Here is a 22,034-nt window from a genome sequence, read left to right as displayed (position 1 = left end):
AAATTTTTGTTACTAAAACTATCAAATTAAGGGAGGTAAGCATAATTTTCCAAACGGGGAGCTCAGTGAAATTGTTAGAAACTTTAGGGGAGGTTTCTGAAATTATCGCTATTTAATATTGTTGATAGTTGAAGGGAGAAATTGCAATATACCCTCATCAAGATTTATCAGAGAATAGAATAGAGTATGACGGACTGGAGAAAAGGTGTCAATTGATTTGGAGTATTTTAACTTTTAATCATAGTAGTATTATTATTAGTATGCAGTTTAGTTAACGGATTTGACTACTAGCGTTGTGACTGTGAAAGTGGTTTGAAATGAACAGACTACGCCGGCATTCATGGAGTTTTAAACAATCAACCACTTCTTCTCCTTTTTTGTCTAAAGAAAGAAAAAACAAAGAAATAAAGAAAGACGTGTGGAATAATGAAAGTGAAATCCATCCTGAGCTGTAAAACCCGGATCACAGTTTTGTTTATGATGATTACGCGGAAACGCGTGATTTGCGGCCGAATGAATTGGCACTTCGGATAGGCCCCGCCATCCCCTGTGACCATCCCTGCCCGGTGGGGACTGGTGACTGGACCCTTCTCCCTTCATTACTGGGGGAGAGGGGGAGTAGCAGACCAGGCACCGCCCCTCCTGTGCTGCTACTATTTATTTCCATTTCTACTTGCCTAGCTTCTGAGCTGTACAATAGTCATAAGCAGAGAACCCAGAGAAGCAAACTCAAGACAGAGAGATTCTTTCATTCATCTATTTTTGTAGTTTACCTATTTAAAAGACAAACAGAGTAAGGTCTAGTACCATCACTCTTTCTTCTTGCAGTAAGTATCATAATAATCTTTTTATAGATCTGCCAGTTATCTTCATTGACTTTGAACTTGAACTTATGTACGCTTGCCAGATTAATATTACTGCATAAACTTTATATGCTGCATAACTGGAGTAAATGTATTTATCCCTTCTGCGTACGTGCACTTGTCTTGTATTGGCAGCGTCTGATGTAAAACTTGCAACATTGCAGATTTAGAGGTTTGGGGTCTGTCACTGAAGTATTAGCCGGTGTAAACAATGGGGAGACCAGTTATGCTTTATTTGGTTTGTGCGATTTTAGCTTTCTGGAGTAGTGGCTCTCTGGTCACAGCAGAAGATGCTTATAGATACTATACATGGACTGTCACCTATGGAACTGCTTCTCCGTTGGGTTTCTCTCAACAGGTTGGTTGTAATTCAGCTTGCACTTTTGTTTGTTTTGCCATTTGTTGAGGTTGATCTTGTTCTATATTCTTGGGGTGTGTTGAAAATGATATTGGGCAGGTCATCCTCATTAATGGTCAATTTCCTGGTCCCAAACTCGATCTTGTAACAAACGACAATGTCATTCTCAACCTCATCAATAAGTTGGATCAGCCTTTTCTCCTCACCTGGTGCGTTCCATTTTACCCTCCAACATTATCTACTTTAGCGTACCTATCTCAACGTTGCCCTGAAATTGTCTTCTGCCGTTTTGGGTGTTTAAATTAAATGGTTTTGTTATATTTGTTTTCCTAATAACTAATTTTTTGCTGCAACACATTCAATCCTACTTTTCATAAATGTCAGCAACAAAGTTTTTCGATAGGAAAGCTGCCTCTTTTTTTCCTTTGCAGTCATCATAATTTCAACTGGAAATCCAATTTTAGACTACGGAAATTTTACTTGGGGCATGTATGCATACGAGGAGTGTTAACATTCATCTCTCATAAAAAAACTAGGAATGGGATAAAACAAAGAAAGAATTCTTGGCAAGATGGAGTCTTGGGAACTAATTGCCCTGTTCCTCCAAACTCAAACTACACGTACAAGTTCCAAGCAAAGGATCAGATTGGGTCCTACACGTATTTCCCATCAACTCTGCTGCATAGAACTGCTGGAGCATTCGGAGCGCTCAATATCTGGCAGAGATCTGTAATTTCCATTCCATATCCTAAACCTGTTGGAGATTTCACTTTACTTATTGGTGACTGGTACAAGTACAATCACAAGGTGACTATCCTTGCTATTTCATATACCTTTTTATGTCTTTTTAATCTTTATTTTTTATTGTTTTGAAATTGAGGTATATCTTCCAACACATGTTTGTTTTGTTGCTTTTTGTTTGGAAACTGAAAATTAACCTTTTTTTTCTGAGTAAAGAAGAATATCGTAATTCAGGCTCCAGATCTTTATATTGTGGTGAGGGCTGGACTTGTTTTATGGATTCCTTCTTAAACAAAACATTTACTACAACATTATAGCTGGTTTTCTAATTTTTTAAAAACTCTTAGCAACATGACGTTGAGTTACTGAAATTTGAGTAAAATGGTGTTACTAGGATTTTTTAGTCAATAGATCTTACACTATTTTCAACCTTGTATGATAGATAATCGCTGGCCAATGTCCTTAAACTACTACCTGTCACAATCCCTTCGCATTTTAGGTTGTTAGCGATTCTTTCATTTAGCAGGTATGAAAAAATACTTGTAGATTTCTCTGCCCCATTAGGTGATGGAAATCTCTTGTTTGCTCAAGACATAACTTTGTTTCTAAACGCCACTAGAATGGAGTTGCTTTTACAAGAACTCTGGGTTATGGACATTACTAAGTCCTGGATGTCTGCAGGTCCTGCAGCAGAGGTTGGATGCTGGGAAAAATCTGCCTTTCCCAGATGGTGTCGTCATAAATGGCCAGGCCCATCCTTCCTTCGGCGGTGACCAAGGTCAGCCTCAGTAGTTGAAGCTCTTTACATTTCTTTCCTGGAACAGTATTAAGACTCCATACATTTTTTGCTATCAATGTGTATCCTGTCATATCTTGTGGAGATAATAACTGAACTCTTTTTGCTATTTAGGTAAAACTTACATGTTCAGGATCTCAAATGTTGGCTTCAAAACCTCCTTGAACTTTAGAATTCAAAACCACAAATTGAAGCTTGTTGAGGTTGAGGGATCTCATGTCATTCAGAACACTTACGATTCTCTTGATGTTCATGTGGGTCAATCTGCGACTGTTCTTGTCACTTTCGACCAGCCTCCCAAAGATTACTACATTGTTGCATCTACTCGGTTCACAGAACAAGTTCTTACTGCTACTGCTGTTTTACACTACACAAACTCTAGGACTGCAGTTTCCGGACCCTTGCCAGCTGGTCCAGCACCTAAGGATGTCCAATGGTCCTTGAATCAAGCCAAAACCTTGAGGTATGAATTTGCAGATACGTACGAGTTGCAAGTGATTTGGCATCTTTTTGTACGCACGTTGTCTAATACGAAGCATAAGTTGCTTAATGAAATCTGATCGTAATTTGAAATTAAAAATTGGGGAACTGGTAACTGATTCTTTTTAAGAAAGGGTGTCTTAATTTAATAAACCATTTGTTTTCGGCGAGGCACTCAACTCTTCGAGAGTCAGATTATACCATTCTTTTCCTTCACTTTCTTTGCATATATGACATATCCTTGGAACCACTTCTTTTATATTTTGGAAGATTATTAAAACTGCTGCAGATTTGCATCTCCAACTTAAGTTACACAATGCTAGCTTCTTAAATCATCTCTCAGTGGCAAGAGTGCTTGATCGTTCTCATCCTTCCATGAAGATGATGATATTTGTTTACAGATGTCGTAGAGATTCTACAGTCCTCATGGTTCATAAAACACCAGTAGTGAATGACTCGAGTAATCCTTCTTGTAGGTGGAATTTGACAGCAAATGCTGCCAGGCCAAACCCTCAGGGCTCTTTTCATTATGGGAAAATCAGTGTAACAAAGAGATTCGTGCTGGCCAACTCGGCACCTCTTATTAATGGGAAGCAGCGTTTTGCTGTGAATGGTGTTTCCTATGTTAATCCTGACACTCCACTAAAGCTTGCTGATCATTTCAACATTCCTGGAGTTTTTGGTTTAAATTCCATTGAGAGTTCTCCCTCCGGGGTCTCTCCTCACTATGGTGTGTCTGTGCTGTCAACATCTCTCCATGACTTTATCGAAATTGTATTCCAGAACAACGAGAGATCTCTGCAGTCTTGGCATCTTGATGGATATGACTTCTGGGTCGTGGGGTGAGTGATTCAACTTGGAATGCCTCTTATTTTCCAGAGATAAATAAAATCCTAATCCTGTTTGTTACTGTGAAGCAGTTATGGGGCTGGGCAGTGGACTCAAGCCAGTAGAGCAACATACAATCTTGAAGATGCTCTTACTAGACATACTGCACAGGTACTTAAAAAGGCCCAAATTGTCTCACTGTGCATGCTTAACGGGCCTAAATTCCTCCTTGATCCCCTCCTGTTGTTGTAATCTGAGTTTGCTAGTTCTTATTTTAACTGAGGTGGAGTTAAAATCCGTTGCATTCGTGCAGGTTTATCCCAATTCTTGGACGGCTATTTTAGTTTCCCTGGACAACCAAGGCATTTGGAACTTAAGGTCTGCCATATGGGAAAAGCAGTATCTTGGACAACAAGTTTATCTCAGAGTCTACACTCCAACTCGTAGTCTTGCCAACGAATACGACATACCAACTAATGTCCTCCTATGCGGCAAAGCTGTTGGAAAACATCCTTAGTCCATTATCTAGTTATGATGGCTAAATATGTTACTTCTCAGTCATAAGAGTTTGACTGTTTTATACAGAGAGAGAGAAGAAAATTATGGGCTTATTTAAGTGTATACCTTAAACATTATAGCTAACTTATTATTCTTTTGCTTGACTTATTCAACAACTGGTGATTTGATTTAGTCTGATTTATATGTGAATTCTGCTTAATTATCTGATTCCTTCTTGTTATTAGCACTTGTTGGTCATATCACTTTTTATGAGATGCTGAAAAAAAAGAAAAAGAAATGAGCGGTGCCAAAAGACTACCGTGTACAATTTTAGCACAAAGGGACTTCTTGTTTCAAGCGTGCAATATCATCATCATCATCTTTTTTTTTTGAGTAGGACTTGAGACTGCAGGCTATATGGATCACTATAACTTGATCTCGTGGATTGTAAGAAACTCATGTGCTCCATTGCTAAAAAATTACTGTATAATCAATTCGATGCAATTGCTAATAGTTGGCTTTTATATTTTTCCTTTTTTGGGGGCTTTTTTTTTTCCCATTGACATATTTAAACCGAGCAATATTTAGAAGTTTAGTAACTTTAGAATTATATTTTTTATTTGATACCTAAATTAGAATTGGTATCAAAATTGGTTTAGAAAATAGAATTCGGCTGTATTTAGGTGCGAGTATTGGGATACTCTACATGATTTTTTTATTTGTCTATTTAAGGACCTGAAGTCCTTGAGGAAAATCATTCGCAAGTTTGCAATTTTGAGTTAAGTTAACAATTGAAAACCTTACTTCCTCCCTATCTTACTTGTTTTTTTATGTTATAATTCTTGAGCTTGGCTTCACCATTATAGTTCCAATTATCAAAGTGAAGGGTTAAGGCCTTATTCATTCAACTAGCCTTATTATTGATTTATACAAAATTAAATACATTTCGCTGCGTGAGATTTTTTGTGCTTACATTTTCCCTTGTGGCAATGCGTAAGTTCTCCTGCCAAAATAAATGGATGATACATCCACATCTAGCAGCGAGATTTATATCCAGTATGTACAGCCTGGATGGCTCGATTAAGCAAAATGAAAAGTAAAGTTACTATCAAATTTACCCCCACCCCCCCTTTTTTTTTTTTTTTTTTTCTAATAGGGAGAGATAGGATCTAAGAAGTGGAGAGGGAGCACGAAAACGGGGAAGCACATGAAAATTAAAGTTACTTCTAAGTACCATTTGTTTTTGTTTTAGGGGTGCTCTAGTTGTTCAACTCATCATATTTGTCTTGACTAATGTATTTCCCAAGTCATCATTTCACTTAAGCACAAGCAAAAGTACTTCTGGAGAACAATGTGATTTTTTTTGGGGGGGGGGGTGGGGTTTACGTAAATGTGAAATTTATGTTAAACTTCCACACACAGGCGTCATATATTAATATATAAGATGAACACTGTTTAAGTGCTTTTAATGTCTCTCATTTGATATCAATCAGTATAATGAATTTGAGGGTCTGTTTGGTTGGAAGTAAAATGTTTTCCTTGGGAAAATATTTTTCGTGGAAGTAATTTTCTATGAAAATCATTTTCCTTTCATCATATTCAGGTGTTTGGTTAGCTTATTGAAAATATTTTCTTACTTCATTTTTCTGGTGTTTGTTTAACTTTTGAAATATTTTCACTTTTATCTCTATCTTTACTTTCTACACATTATAACTACATACTTCTTCCCATGTAAAATAAGAAAATTTATCTCATTGTTTAACTTTAAAAAATCTTGGAGAAATGTATATATGAATAAAAAATATCTCCTTAAGTAATAAACAAATTGCTGGCTATTTAGTGTCAAATATCAATCACATGCAATGCTTATTGTGACATATATCTTGCACTCTCACTGCTGAAAATTTCTCTAGAAAAGAATTAATTACTAGCATAGGATGAGCAGGATGAGGTTTTTTTTTTTTTTTTTTAAATATACTAGGGGGAGGGTTGGGTTGGGTTGGGTGGTACGGGGGAGGGAGTGTAAGGAAGAGGTCTTGGGTTCGAGTCCTCCTGTTTACACTAAAAAAAAAAAAAGAACATACTACAAGATGTTTTCAGTAAGTTTGGAACATACTACAGGCGGGATGCATGCATTTCGAAAAACAACTTCAGTAAGTTTGGAAGGGAAGTTGTTTTCCATAAGATGAGTGAAAATATTTTACATAAGAAAATGTTTTCAGTAACTTTTGTGCAACCAAACACGGGAAATTAGGAAAATATTTTCCTGGAAAACATTTTCACCCGAAACAAACGGACCCTGAATGTATAACATTAATTATGTTCTCAGTACTTCAAAGTATCAGTACATTTAATTAAAAAAAAAAAGACATAATACTAGCTATATATAGCTAGTACCATTTCAATTCATCGACTATTTGGGCATCGAACATGCCTAACAAAAAGAACTAATCTTGAGCAAAATGTCCTTGTGTCCAAGCAAAAGTGATGGAGCATAGGCGGGAAAGAAGTAAAAAATTATGCCCAGAGAAGAGAGACTAGAAAGAGTTCTTGAACTTCCTTTAGAGTTTAATTTAAGCCTGGCACTTGCCTGAATGGAGCTTTAGATGCCTAAACCAAATACGAATAGAAAATGTCGTCAAGTGGCAAGCTGCAGTTAATTCCGATCACGAGACCCCAGAAAGGAGGGCCGGGAGTCGGGAGTCTGTGCTGCTGGATTCATCATCCATGGATTGGAAGCCTCACTTTTGTCCTAATCCTAGTTTTTATGCTTCCATGTGATTGATATGTGACACCCTAATTACTAAGATGGTAGTACTAGCTGTTCTAAACATCTGATTTTCCATCGTAAACCTTAAAACATCTGATTAATATAATGATGAGTTGATCCGCTCCAGGCTGCGTTGTTTTCGCCTTTTTTCTTTACTTTTACTACTTCATTACTCTCACCACCGACAAAGCCCATGCATGCAAAATTCAACGCAGAATTCAGTTGAATTTCCCTCAATTGAAACTTACAAGAAAGTGTAGTCAAACTGATCAACCACTAGTTAACCTGTTTTTAAGCTTAATTAAGCCTGTGAAGTTCGCAGCAATGCAGAAAAAAAAAAATAAAATTAAGCAGCACTAATGAGCATGAAGTGCGGCGTGAAAAAGCTTCGATTTCTCTTCGAAATCTGAGCCGTCGTCTTGGCATTGCTGATGTTATACGCAGCGTCTCTCGTTATATACAAGTGTTTTTCCCCTGCGTACTTTGTCTCCTATCACCCCAATCCTCCTCACTTATTTGAGGAGGCTTCCACAATCTTAGTAGTAGCATTTGAGGAGGCTCCATTGGTTTCCTGTTCATTTTGCTTCTTCCAGTAAGTACTTAATGAATCCTTCGGCTTATTTTTGGCAGACGTTTAACGTCAAAATTCATAGGGTTTTTCATTTCGTGGACTTGTAATACGAAACTCTTTATTTATTTATTTATTTCCTTCTTGGTGGCAGAGATTAATTTGTTCGAGAAATTCTCATTGAAAATGAGAGGGGCTATTTTGCTCCGCATTTGTCTTGGTCTCTCGGCTTGGTTGAGTACTTCTTACGTGAAAGCTGAAGATCCATACAGATTTTTTACATGGGTTATTACGTACGGACAATTTGCTCCTTTAGGTGTCGAGCAAAGGGTAAATTTTCACACTTGTAGTGCAAGATTACTTTACCCTTCCTTTTAAAAAAAAAAAAAAAATTTAACAAAGGTTTTAATAATTTTAACAAAGTATGTGCTCAAAGTCCCCTTCCCCCTCCTCGCCTTTTAAATTCCATTCTTCCCTCGTTAAAAATAAATAATTACGAAGCATGCAACTCCTAATTATCATACAATTTCTAATATTATTAGTATTTGTTACCACTCCGTTTGCATATATCAGGGGATTCTTATCAACGGGCAATTTCCCGGTCCTACCATTAGTTGCATTACCAATGACAACATCATAGTTGATGTCATCAACAAGCTAGATGAGCCTTTCCTTATTACCTGGTTAGTGTTCATGATCTTCTACATATCCTAGCGTGCTTTTGGCGGGTTTGTGTGTCACCAATAGCGTCCACTACACAGACCTATCATATTATCTCGACTAAAAATTGCTGTTCCAAAAAGTGACTTTAGATTTGTTGTTTGGTTTATGGCCAAACTAGGCACGGTATCAAACAAAGAAAGAGTTCATGGGAAGATGGAGTACTGGGAACCAATTGCCCGATTCCTCCTAATTCCAATTGGACTTACAAAATGCAAATGAAGGATCAAATCGGAACCTACAATTACTACCCATCCACCTTGATGCACAGAGCGGCCGGTGGGTTCGGAGGATTCAATATTGTGGCTAGGTCCGTCATACCTATACCTTATCCAAAACCATATGATGAATTTACTCTGCTCGTCAGTGACTGGTGGAACAAGGATAACAAGGTTTGCTACCAGTCGGTTTCTTTCGTTCATTCTTAATATGTCCCCTTTTGTAAAATTTTCTCTTTTTCCCCGGACACGGGATTATGGTTAGAAGAAGAAGTCTTAATGTTATAAGCTTCCAGGTACTACAGAAAATATTGGACGATGGCAAACCATTTCCTCCCCCCGATGGCCTTCTTATCAATGGCAGTCCAAAATCTACTAAGTTCACCGGAATCAAAGGTAATCCTGCATGCACCTAATTGAAATGGGGTATTCGTTTTTCCACGTTTTTATCCGTTCCACGGTTTACATAGAACTGATAGTACATGTGATATATTGTTCTCAATTACAGGCCAAACCTACTTGATTAGGGTCTCAAACTTGTGCCTAGTAAGTTCAATTAACTTTAGAATCCAAGGTCATACCTTAGTCCTAGTAGAAGTCGAAGGATCCCACACCATGCAAGATTCCTACGAGTCGCTGGACGTTCATCCAGGCCAATCCTCCACTTTCCTGGTCACCCTACGCCCTTCTATCCTCAAGGATTATTACATAGTGGCCTCCAGTCGTTTTACAAAGCCTCTTCTGACTGCAACGGCGATCCTTCATTACGATGGTTCTACCACCCAACCCGCCGGACCATTGCCCTCCGCACCCGCAGGCCAATTTCACTGGTCTATGCGGCAAGCAAGGACTGTCAGGTACCTAGCTAGGCCAGCTAACTGGTGCAAATTTATGAACATCGTCAACACCAATTTTTATTAGATAACGACTTTGTAATTCGGAAGCTAGCCATGAGATTAATTTGTTCTCTTGAAATCCCTCATCGAAAATTGTTGTAATCGAGTTGTCCTTTTTTTCTTTTTGGGGGGTGTGTTGAACTGTGGTGAAGATGGAATTTGACAGCCAACGCTGCTAGGCCAAATCCTCAAGGGTCATATCATTATGGAACCATACCAATTGTGAGAAAAATAGTGCTAGCCAACTCTGCCCCACAGATTTCTGGCAAGAAACGGTATGCGCTTAACGGGGTTTCTTACGTGAACCCAAGCACTCCATTGAAGCTTGCTGACTACTTCAACATTTCTGGCGTGTTCGTGTTGGACGCAATCAAGGACTTCCCTACTTCTGCCCCCGCAGCTCAAGGCGTCTCCGTCTTTGGCATCACTCTTCACGATTACATGGAAGTTGTTTTCCAGAACAATGAGAACAATTTACAATCTTACCATCTTGCTGGCTTTGATTTCTGGGCTGTCGGGTAATTAATAAGCTTTCTATTCTTCCCCACATTAATATTTTTTTTTTGGGGTTTAAATTCCGGCTTTTGCTTTTGCTTTTAATTTCCGCTTTACCTCATTAAAATCCATACAGTTCGAGTATAACTAACGACTGACTGTTTCTTATTAACTGATCCAGGTATGGTGGTGGACAATGGAACATTACAATGAGGAAACTCTACAATCTTGTTGATGCTACCACCAGGAATACCGTTCAGGTAAATGCAAGCAACCCTCTGCCAATTTTCTTTTTTTTTTTTTGGGTTAAATTATATAGTTATGGTTTGTTCAGCAATTTAGGTTAAGCGGGCATTAGATCAGTGGCGAATTTAAGGTGGGGGCACTGGGTGCCTTAAATTTCACTGTGGTGATTTAATTTGGTTTATGAACTAATATTTTAAAAGGATATGTGGGCCACAAAATTCCATTTGAAATAAACTAAAAAAAAGGCTTTTCATTTCAACTTGTTGGAGAATAATTTTTTTGCTTAAAAAAATAGAAAAAGAGTAGGTAAAAAATTTTAGTGTTGCTTTTGTTTTCGTTGAGAATTTTTTCTGGCTCCGCCACCGCATTAGATGCACGCATTTGACTAGGGTCTGTGGTGGCATGCTTATTCAGGTATATCCCAACGGATGGACTGCAATTTTGACATCAATGGACAACAAGGGTATGTGGAACTTGAGATCTCAAATCTGGCCAAGGCGCTATTTAGGACAGGAAGCATACATGAGGGTTTGGAACAGTGAACGTAGTCTTTACACTGAGTATGACATTCCAGACAATGCGTTGCTCTGTGGCAAGGCCAAGGCCTAGTCGCCTGTAGTTGCACTCCAAATTCTTTTTCTTTTCTGTTTTCTCTCCCATTTTTGACCCCCCCCTTCTGCTTCAGTTATGTCGAGAAGAAAAAGGATGTGAAATGGAACCAATTCCTTCGTTACCATTGCCAATTCAGATGTCTTTATAGTCTTCATCATAAAATGGGTAGCTTATGCCCTTCTTTGCAAGGTACCGTGACAGCTGCTGCTGCTGCTGTTGTTTGAAAGAAGACTTCTACTTCGCGCATGAAAGAAAACTTTATAACCAAAAAAAAAACGGATATGGTGAAATAAATCACAAAAAAAAAAGGAGAAGACAGGCCTTCCATTGTGCTGGGAGGCCCAATTCGGGTCATAATGAAAACCCAATTGGCCCATAAAGGGACCACCCGGTCCGAGTGGCCCTAATCGGTAACCCCACTTGTCAAATCACACTGGGAAATTGCGACTAACAACTTAATTGATTTCAATTTCTTTGTCCACTTACGTCGATCGGGGCTTCACCAAAACTAATTAGGTTATCATCTGGATCCATGAATTTCGTTCCTTTTACAGCTCGAAGACCATTTTTTTTTTCAATTTCTTATATTCGGAAATGTACATAGAAAGTTGAGGTCTTTGTTTTTAGTTTATAATTATTAATACTAATATTCAGCAATCATCCACATCACTCTTTGTTTCTCGCATTGTTCCTGCCACTTTTGAAAGAACAAAATAAAAACAGGATTTGACTCCTCTCTCCAGTGAATTCTATCTCGATTTCTTATCATGCACATCATCTGGATAGATGGCATGTATCTTCAATCATTAAGAAGAGACAAGATCATTTTAATTTGACTTATTCTAACCCTTGTTAATGAACGAAGACACATGTTATATATCCAAATGTGTATTGTAGCAAATAGAGGGAGAATTCATTAGAGAGGATCCAAGTCCATAAAAACATTGTTCAAGAAATTGAGTGAACGAGGAAAAGAATACAAGGAAAAACAGAACTGAATCCACTTTTTATGACCTTGTACTCTGCTCAATACCCCCTTTGTACCCCAAAAATTTTGTTGAACACTTTCCATTTTAAACTTGCTAATAATCCCAAGATACTTATATGCCTTCGTCATATCTTAGGAAAATACGACCTATCAGGAAAAATCTCAACCTTTTATATACATTGTGCTAAAAGACCAATGACGAGAGGCATATCATGCCCCCTATGATGGTTAATATCAATCAGTGACAGGAGAAAGTGATTAATGTCACTATTGTTCTGAGTTAAACACTATCATATTGTCATTTTAAAATACACCCTCCCAAACCCTCCCCCCCCAACCAAAAAAAAAAAAAAGAAAGAAGCAAAATCAGATTGTCTGAATCACATGGATAGTATTCTAATTAAGTAGGATTTGCTCAGAAGCAGTCTGACTTCCTGTAATCTACATATAAGCAGATTTGCCTAATATTTTAGCGGAATCAGGAATCTAATGACTGGTAATTTTGTTACTTTAGTGCTGCAGGAGCCATCTTTCCCACTGAAAGAGTCACTTTTTCTGGTTTCGGAAGAATATATTTCGAAAGACTGCTTTTTCAAAAGCCACAAAGAAACAAATAACCCATCAATGTACGTAAACGGCAAAACCCGCCCTTACACCACCGTCACCTTCACAAATGTTAAGTTAAACGTAAAGCAAAGGTCTGAAGTTTGAGAAAACCAAGACGATAAGTTATTATTCTCCCATGTCAAAATTTGTTTTAGCTGCATGCTTTTCCAGACTTGTGAAGTAAATTGAAGCAGTCCCAAGATATCTTCTAAGATATATACGAATCTTCATTTGCATGCATATGTAGAAGATTTGGATCATGTGTTTCTCGTATAACAACATTAAAAAGTAGTAATTAGGATCACCTACTTAATTAAAATTCGTCGTTTTTAAACTTCTAAATTCTTGGTTTGTCCTTACAAATCAAACACCCCGTAAAACACAAGTACACTCTGGAACAGGAAGGAAACTATCACTGGTAGTAGTAATATATAGAAACAAATTCTAATCAAATAACCCCAATAAAGACAACAAACACTAGACACTGAAGAAATTAAAAAAAAAAAACCCTTTTTTAAAAGAAAAAAAAAAGAAAAAGAAAAAGAAGAAAGAGTACAGTAATTTACTCTCAGGGATATGCGCCATTAGTTGTAGGCATATCAGACCACGACGAAAGGATGGAATTCCAGTAGCCGGATTCAGCTACAGCAACCGGAGCTGAGTCTAAAACTTGGATACCGGAAGACGAAGATGAAGAAGAGGAAACTACATTACCCAGGACTACCGGAGCATGATCTGGATAAGTACAATTTCTTGATGATCTAAGCCTTTGGTAAAAATCTTGAACTCCAGTGAATTCTCCTTGGCCAAGTACAAAACCAATCTGCTGCTGCTGATGTTGTTCACTGTTTCTCCAGCCGGAGCTGCTACTGATAAGACCAACTGAAGGAACCTGCTGGCCGAGTTCTGAATCAAACCCAACCATTCTGCTACAAGCATTTAGGGAGTAGCACCCTGCAGGCATGGCTGCCTCCTCCTTTTTCATGCTAGTACTAACAACACTATTGGACATGGGACTAGCGTTAGGGTTAGGGCTTTGGTTAGCTTTCAGTAAAGAGAACAAATGAGAGTTTTGAGGTGACGCCCACAGAATAGGGTTTGATGATGGAGAAGAGGAAGAGAGCTCATGTTCGAAGGCACTCAGAAAACTGGATTTTCCCATTTCTGTTGCCATGGTCTTGAACTTTCCAGCACTTGACTTGATAACTGATGAGGTTATCATGGCAGACTTGTTTTTCCTGCAACCGCCTCCGATGGGAACGTTACGCAGCGCACCTCCTTTAGTCCAATAACGGCGACACGTCTTGCAGAAATGACGAGGCTGGGTGAGGTTGTAGTTGTTGTAGTAACAAAACTTGGTGTTGGTAGAATCGCAACGCGGACACCTGAGGTTCTCCGGAGTGGATGAGCCTGTAGGAGGAGGAAGGGTGACTGCGGAAGAAGAAGGTGACGGTGACGGTGACGGAGATGGCGAAGGGGAAGGTGTAGGAGAAGGTGAAAGAGAGGGAGAAGCTGACGAGACTCCTGAGACCCCATTATCAACGGGCAGCTTTGATCTTTCTCCCCCAGTTAATACTCCGGATGCAGCTTCCCCTAACAGTTCTTGAATCATCGTTTTCTTCTTTGTAAATCTACAAGAATCCAAAAACAGGAGAAGAAGAAAAGAGAAGTTAAGTTAGCCTCCCTATCTTCCCCCTTTTTCTTTCTTTTTTGGTGTTGTTTTAGCAAAAAAGGTGAAGAATGTAGAAATAGTTGATCACGAGAGACCGAAACATGGTTGCTTGCCTTTGCTCGTTGATCGATCAGTTGAATTGGATAGGTTTTGGAGTTTTGGCTTTTGTGAGGCGAAGTTCATGTGGCAACAATAAAACAACACAGGAAGGGATACTAGCTAGGCAAGCTTTAAGATAGTCATGAGTCAGTCACCCCAGAATAAAACCATAAATAGAGACCTGTTGTCGTGTATATCTGAAAATTAACCAGTGGTATTGGATTTTGGCACGTAGTTTCTTTCTGCTTGTGGCTTTTCAGAAGGATAATTGGACCTTTCTCCTTTTCCAAATAGTAACCCGCAAATTGCTTCATACATGAGAATTAATGGCTTGCATTTTTGTACCTTTTTTTCTCCTCCTATGTTAAAAAAAAAAAAAAAGAAGCTTATCTGTACTCCCTAATATAAACCACCATCTTATTTTTTCTTTTATCAGTTATAGCAAGAGAATTAAATAATTTCACCTTCTGAATGTTTAATCATATAGGAGCTGTATTTTTCTTATTTTCCTGTCTAAATGGTAAAGATAGTTTTTTTTTTCATAAGCAAAATGCTTATGAGGAAGTGATTTGGAAATTTAAACATGTGGCTATAGTCTTGGTCAAGCTGGGAAACCGAACACGTGGAAGACAATGGTTTGAAGACCCTTTTGAATTGAGAGCGACGTAAATCCTAATTAAGCGTCTTCCAGTGACTAAGCCTATTCCAAACTTTGAACCAATATAAGTTAGTAGATGCGCTTTTGATGAATGGTATCTTGCTTTGATTCTTTTAATATTGGTATGGCTAATTATTCATTGCTGAAGTGGGATCGAATTAGATATATGAATGATGATGGCAATCAAGTTTCTGGCAAGGAAGGATAATGTTTGATTAGGCTTCGTGCTTCCAACATGAAGATGCTGTTCATATACAATCATTACGAGTTTAAGGAGAGAACAAATCACATGGAAGTACGTGTAAAGCCCGAGCCCCACGTCGCCAACCCCCACAACAAGAATTTGCACTGCCCCGAAAGTCATGGCTCCAAATTTGCCCCCCGCCATTGGTGTTTACTAGTACTACTATTTATGGAAGGACTTGGTTCGGAGCTCACCATTGGTAGGGTAAATGGTCGGGTGATTTCACACCTCAGATGTCTCTATATATCATACCGCATTTTTTGTTCAGTTTAATCCATATTCATACCTTATCACGTTGTGTCACCTTCTTTGATTCTTGCCGCTCTTCTTCGTTTCATTGCAAGTGTCATACTTTTCTTTTTTGACTGTTTCAAAATATTTGTCATGTTTGACATTTCTAACTATTTTATACTCTGAAATTTCCCTTATACCCTTTCATTAATGATGCATACTCAAAGACAAAGGATTAATTTTTTTTGGTGGAGTATACCATGCATAAAAAGCACATATCTCTAAATATAACTAAATATATAGGACGAAGGAAGTATTAGATTACCACAGTCACAAGCTGAAACTAATTATATACTCCTCTTAGTTAAGGAAATTACAGCGTCGTAATTTGATCGCAATGATCCAAACTGTTGAGATACCTTAAATTAGATCTTCGACTTTCGCTGAGCTATTCGGGGATCCAAACTGTTGCGCCTATATTTGGGTCCAGTCCGTTTGATTGTATATATATACACCTTATTTTAGTCTGTAAACTATTCCGATTACAACCCTAATAAAATCTGATTTCCCCCAAGTTGTTCTTGTCTGTTCTTGTTTGTTCTTCTGTTCCGTTGCATCTATTATAACACAAACTATAATCAGACGCTTTTTAGTTGGCCTAGTTTTCATTCGCCAAAAGCTCGAGATTTAGATGGGAATCAGAAAACTGGATTTGTCTAATTCAATAAATAGCATCCCCGCCAGAATATAAAAGATCCTGTAAAAATTAGAAAGAATGTCGAAACACTGTTGGAAAATGAAAAAGGCACTCAATGAGAAAAAGCCCATGTTTTCTTTCCCCCAAAAATTATCGGGGAACACAAAAAGAAAGAATGAAAATCGCAAAACATCTTTATTGTGGAATGCACATTGCAAGTGACAGTTCAGTGATAAATGGAACTTGGGTCTAAATATGGAGGAACCGAGACTGCCTTTGGGCAGCAAAGCAGAATAAGTTCTTGTTTTCTGTAACACTGAAACGTTGTTTGGTGGCTGGTGTAGCATAATTGTCACTATGCCTATGACATTGGTATAACCTGGCCTGGTCTTGGCACGCAGTTGTAAAATTTTGTAGCAACAACATATACATACATATATATGTACATGCAGCTAGCTTATTCATTCATTTAGCCTTTTATCCAAACAAACGACAACTGATACGGGCATGACCTGACCGCGCGTGCCGTCCGGATGGGAGACGGCCTCAGACTTCACACTTCACAGCACAGAACTCTTCATTCTGATGGAGACCCTGATAGAACAAGGACATCAGTGCTCGGCGAATACATGATAAACACGCCCTGATCACGACTAAGGACTGATGGGGGCTCTAGCGCTTGACCGACTCACTAACTCTTTTTTTTGATATACTACGTCCATTATTGTTATGGTGGGGACTTGAGGGGTAGCGGCGAGCTGAAAATGACCTGAGAGATTGATTGTGGCCGAGTACTGCGCGATAGGTGGGCATTCCAGAAGAGATGATAAGGTCTCGCCTTCAGTGAACCTCCTCGACCCTCGGGCTCTATGTTCTCACCCTGGCTCCTCCCTTTCTCCTTCATTATTTTCTTTAGTTTTCTCCTGATTCCTTCCTGGGAAGGAAGCATTTGGGATCGATGTCCCTTTCCAAATAAGTTACTGTTGTTTGTTCCTGGGCACAAGTATGAATAAGTTAAAGAGTACGGTATAAATAAATTTTAGATTAATTGTTCTTGGGTGGTATAAATGAGTTAGAGTATGGTGTAAACAAATTCTAGGTGGTAGGTAAAGAAGTTACAGTAGAGTGTAAAAGAAATTAAAATGACCATTTTACACTGAGATCGAGTGAAGGGATCCTTATTCACAAGAAATTTTTTTTTTTTTTGGAGCATGAGCAGGGTGAGTTTTAAGAATAACGGAGGAGGAAAGGAGAATTAAATCCAGAAATTTTCAATTCTGAAACTTCAACCCTAAGTAACTATTAAACCAAGTTCTCTATAATTTGTTCAGTTTGGTAATTTAATTCCTTAACTTGTAGGTGAACTTTCAAATAACTCCAAAAGAAAGGTTTAATGACGTTAACAACGTAACTAAGTACTCTATTTGTGGCTAGATCATGTAACTTACTCCGAAAGACAGCGAGACTGAAAATAACAAACACACAAACCCTTAATAACCCCTGCTATTTCATACGTACAGCGATATTGCTAAAACGCATAATTGACGTAACTTCAAGTTTGCTCTTTCTTCTTAGTGAGTGATAGATTTATTCAGTGATGATTAAACAAAAAAAAGGGGCAAGAAAATGACGGTAAACTTTATACTAATTGAAATTGCCACAATGCTTGACCAAAAAAAAAAAACAGTAGATATGGGAGGAAATTAAGCCTGCCCGTTTGGTGAAATGAGGACTGCCGTGCCTATGATATTCATAGATTAAACATTGAGGAGACATTCGTATGGGGAGCAATGCACGGAAATGGAATGGTGAAATAATTGAGTTCAACATTCCACATTCTACAAAGGGTCTCGATCCATGTCTCCCTTTAAGCGGCAGGTCAGCTTTGATCGGGTCCCGACCTCCTCTAACTTTCGTTAATTTCAAGTGGGTGAAGAGGTACGGCTTATTGCAACTTTTGCATGTTAATAATGCTGTCAATGATTCCCTTTCTCAATCCTTCCTCATCTTTATCGTCACTTCCATAGGTTTGCGGACTAAAAATTAGCCAAATTTTGAATATTCCTTCTCCTTTCTAGGCTCACATGTTCTTGTAACACAAAAAGCGCAATGTATCATCAATTAGATTTCAAGTAGTAGTAGCAGCAGCATCTCTTATTAGTAAAAGTTTGTAAACAAATCTAATCAATGCATGTGTACTGATCTTTTTTCGTATTTGTCTATATCAAATCGTATAATTTGACGGGGCTGCAATGTTCTCCGCCCATAAGTTTGCAGTAGGTATCTATATTTTTACCTATTTCTTGTGCCAGAAAAACAATTAGTCGTTGCACAATATGGGCAATTTGCCCCCCTCCTATGCACCGTTAATATATACATTAATGAATTTAAATACATATCACATATATAAAATTTAGTGTTCGAATTCAAATTAAATAACTATGACATTAGTCCAATGGCATTCTCTATTTTGCAACTATACATTAAACTAGATTCAGGAATGATTTAAGAAAAGGGAGTGGATTTGGGATTGCGGGAAATGGATGGCTCCAAAACCCTAAAATCTAAATGTACTGTTGGTCCTTCCCCGTATTGTGGAGTCCATCAGGTAGGGTCACACACATGATGAGAAAGATTCAATGGTGGCTTCAACCTGACATAAAGCTAAGGACGCACAGGATCCTTATGAAGGAATACCAAAGATCATGTCTCTGCCAGAGATTAAGAACGTGGCATGCAAACTTATATTGCTATTTATTATTTTATATGAATTGAAAATCAACAATGCAGAAATGTTTTGGAAAAGGGCAAGCAACCATTTCTGAGGATTTGCAGTCAAGATGTTCAAACTTTAAAATTTAAGATATATTACAGTGTGGAAATCGTTCTTAACATCATGTATGATGTATGGCCACCGAACATTGCCCTAATTTACATGTTATATATATATGTATCAAGGGATCGAAAGAGAGTCTCTTGGTGATCAACTACTTTAAAGATAGTTGATTTAATTTACATGTTATACAACAAAAACTTATAACAATGAGATTATGAAACCCATCCAAAAAATTTGAAACTGAGAGAATTTGCTTCTTGTTGTTTCTGTCAACTTATTAAGGACTCCTATCCCGAGTCTCATGCGCAACTTCGTCTCCTGATCCAACTGTGCAATACCAAGATTGAATTAGGTTCTCTGCAACCTTATGTAATCGAGGTTTAAGGACATTTTAAACTATGGCATTCTCATGATCAGCAGTCAAGCAATATAATTGCTTGAAGGAACTAGATTAGCAAGACATAGTTATTACCATATTGCTTGCAGCATGACCATCTGGACACCTTTTGGGACATTTTAGATCAAAAAAATATGGATCTAGGAAATGTCTCTACGACATTTTACCCAGAAAGAGATTGTTACAACATTCACTGGTACGACACATTTTAATAAAGTAGGATTATTCAAAACATTTACAAAGTTTAAACTCTTTGGTGGATCACAAGAACCTCTTCTGCATTCATTCAGGCAGAAATGCCTTATGGTTTTTCATATATACATGTCAAACGAATAATAAGATCAGTCAATTTCATGGTTTTAGTAGTTATTGAAAATTAAGGGGTGGTTTTTCATATATACATGTCAAACCAATAATAAGATCAGTCAAAGAAAGAGCAAATAAAGCACTCTAAAGTGCAGAAAAGTTCAGGTGATAGAAGACAGAATCATTGTGATTGACAACATGCTTCCGATGCATTCTTTAAATATACTTCCACTGATCATTATCAAAGGCATGACGAATTCGCAGTTTTCTTCGGGTTCTGCATTGCTCTTGTTTTGCTGATCAAGTCTTTAATCTTGACTTAATCACGCCTTATTGATACTTAAGAAATTAAGTAATACATGTTTTATTGCGCTTTATTGTGGTGGCCAAATTCTAATTGAACACAATAGCCAAAAAAAATTTTGAATGTAAGCAAATTGCAGTGGGATCAAGTTGAAATTCAGTTGCAGTTCTTTTGGTGTTCATCCATCACAACTAGGCCGGAAGCATATATATATATGGATCCAAAAAGCTGTGTCAAGGGATCCAAAGAGGTGTTTACTCACGCTGCTAGCTTGTGCACCAACATTTTATTACAAATAGAAATGTAAACAGAACCAAAATCAAGAAGATAAAGGGTGAGGTGGCGATGAATGAATTACAATTCGCACATCATCCTGATTAAGAATAAAATAGTGAAAATTACTAGTCGAGGACAATCTGAACAGAAAGAAAATTACGCTTCCTAAAGTTTATTAATGCCATACTAATAAGATAATGGCAGTAGTTTTCACTCGGACCAAAGAGAAGCCAAGCACAGGTTACCAGAATAACTAGTGGATTGTCACAACTCAAAACAAGAGCTGGTTAAATATGCAATATATATCCTTATCAATTGCCATGATTAATTATGAAGAATTGGAATGTGGGAGAAGAAGAATGACAAAATTCTGATGTTAAGTTGTCACGCTTTTTACATGGTTATCCATTAAATTTTATGGACAAACCTTGGTGGTAGAAAGCCATGACATTCCTTTTCAAAGCAAAAAAAAAAAAAAGAGCCCACCATAGGATATGATGTGATAAGGTTACCAAATCCCCACCTCGTGACACACACAATATATTAACAGTATATATTAAACAAAAAAAAAAGATCCAATTCCACGAAAGACCTTCATAAAACAAGCTATCAACTCATAAATAGTTAAACTTCGACTAACTTCACATGTAAAAGATGATGTGCAGATAATGATTTGTAATTTTGTACAGCTACCATCAACCTTCAAAATTCCCAGATGATATGGCTATAGAGATGCTACTATACTCGGTTCTTAGCACCAAAAGGTTGTTTCTGCTTTAACTTTTTTTTTTTGTTTTTTTTGTTTTTTGGTGGTCATAGTCGAACTTTTTTTTTAAAAAAAAAAAACCATAAAATGATGTGGCTAATTAACCAAGTCTGACGAGTTTACTCATGCTGCCATAGTCATTCTTCGCGGGGAGAACCAGTGGAGAATTCAAGAGACATCATATACAGCTAAAGTACTAGAAAAGAGAAAGAACACATACATCCATCCATCATATTCATTCTTTGCAACTGGTTGATTTCTGAAGAATTTTGCAGGTATAATCCCATGTTTTTTTTTCTTCTGATGTATGCTCGGCCCATAAGTACACCATTCTTCTCACAAGTAGGTGGTCTATACCAACATAACCCTATTCAGGTTTCTTTGCCAGCATCGTCTTCGTACGTTACATTGTAAAAGAAGATCATGGCATGCATGCCTTTGATCATCCAGCAGTTTTTCATTCCCGTAAAGCAAATTAAGATTAAGCTGCACCATCAGTTTGATCATGATTACTTGTTGCTTTTGCACTAGAATATATACTACCAGTTTGATAATCTCGAATGAATTGTCAGTAATTGTAGTGGTGTATACTGAACAGCTTCTTTATGAGTATAACATCATCACCAATGCTCAATGCATACTTCTAATAACTTTCACGAATCACGACTTTGAACTGTGTGTAAAGAACGCTAAGCCAATTTACAAGCATGAGCAAGTAAATAAAGTTGAAAGACAAATGGAAAATGAGAGCATTCATTGTCTATCTTGCCTTCCCACGTTGCCAAAAGTGGAACAGAACTTAAATTTGACCCTGAAAAGAGTGTTGAGAATACTCGGTATTCGTGAGGAGCCAAAGGAGCAAAAG

At 37.8% G+C, this 22,034-nt stretch overlaps 3 protein-coding genes across 5 annotated transcripts; 2 read left to right on the top strand and 1 right to left on the bottom strand.

Annotated features, from left to right (window-relative positions):
- The first annotated feature begins 546 nt into the window (after positions 1–546).
- LOC113701640 (L-ascorbate oxidase homolog) lies at positions 547–4,792 on the top strand. 3 transcript variants are annotated; one of them, XM_027222394.2, is made up of 9 exons: positions 547–793; positions 1,028–1,221; positions 1,321–1,430; positions 1,758–2,028; positions 2,644–2,740; positions 2,873–3,221; positions 3,715–4,080; positions 4,159–4,237; positions 4,380–4,792. In XM_027222394.2, exons 2-9 carry the CDS (start codon positions 1,075–1,077, stop codon positions 4,581–4,583), a joined length of 1,623 nt encoding a protein of 540 aa, XP_027078195.2. In that variant the 5' UTR covers positions 547–793; positions 1,028–1,074; the 3' UTR covers positions 4,584–4,792. The 3 variants fall into 3 exon arrangements, with proteins under 3 accessions (XP_027078195.2, XP_027078196.2, XP_027078194.2); XM_027222395.2 differs by having other exon boundaries at positions 547–798; XM_027222393.2 differs by having other exon boundaries at positions 547–827.
- A 3,038-nt stretch (positions 4,793–7,830) lies between these two features.
- On the top strand, positions 7,831–11,220 carry LOC113700448 (L-ascorbate oxidase homolog). Its single transcript, XM_027220900.2, has 9 exons — positions 7,831–7,926; positions 8,057–8,232; positions 8,476–8,585; positions 8,744–9,014; positions 9,137–9,236; positions 9,349–9,697; positions 9,889–10,254; positions 10,413–10,491; positions 10,892–11,220. The coding sequence occupies exons 2-9, from the start codon at positions 8,089–8,091 to the stop codon at positions 11,084–11,086; spliced, it is 1,614 nt and encodes a 537-aa protein (XP_027076701.2). The 5' UTR covers positions 7,831–7,926; positions 8,057–8,088; the 3' UTR covers positions 11,087–11,220.
- A 1,772-nt stretch (positions 11,221–12,992) lies between these two features.
- On the bottom strand, positions 12,993–14,615 carry LOC140010861 (uncharacterized). Its single transcript, XM_072058413.1, has one exon. It carries the CDS (start codon positions 14,293–14,295, stop codon positions 13,252–13,254), a length of 1,044 nt encoding a protein of 347 aa, XP_071914514.1. The 5' UTR covers positions 14,296–14,615; the 3' UTR covers positions 12,993–13,251.
- Positions 14,616–22,034: the final 7,419 nt, after the last annotated feature.

The sequence above is a fragment of the Coffea arabica genome, chromosome 7e (assembly GCF_036785885.1).
Source record: "Coffea arabica cultivar ET-39 chromosome 7e, Coffea Arabica ET-39 HiFi, whole genome shotgun sequence".
Classification (NCBI taxonomy): domain Eukaryota; kingdom Viridiplantae; phylum Streptophyta; class Magnoliopsida; order Gentianales; family Rubiaceae; genus Coffea; species Coffea arabica.
Note: the sequence above shows the minus strand (reverse complement) of the source record. Positions and strands in the feature narration are given on the sequence as shown.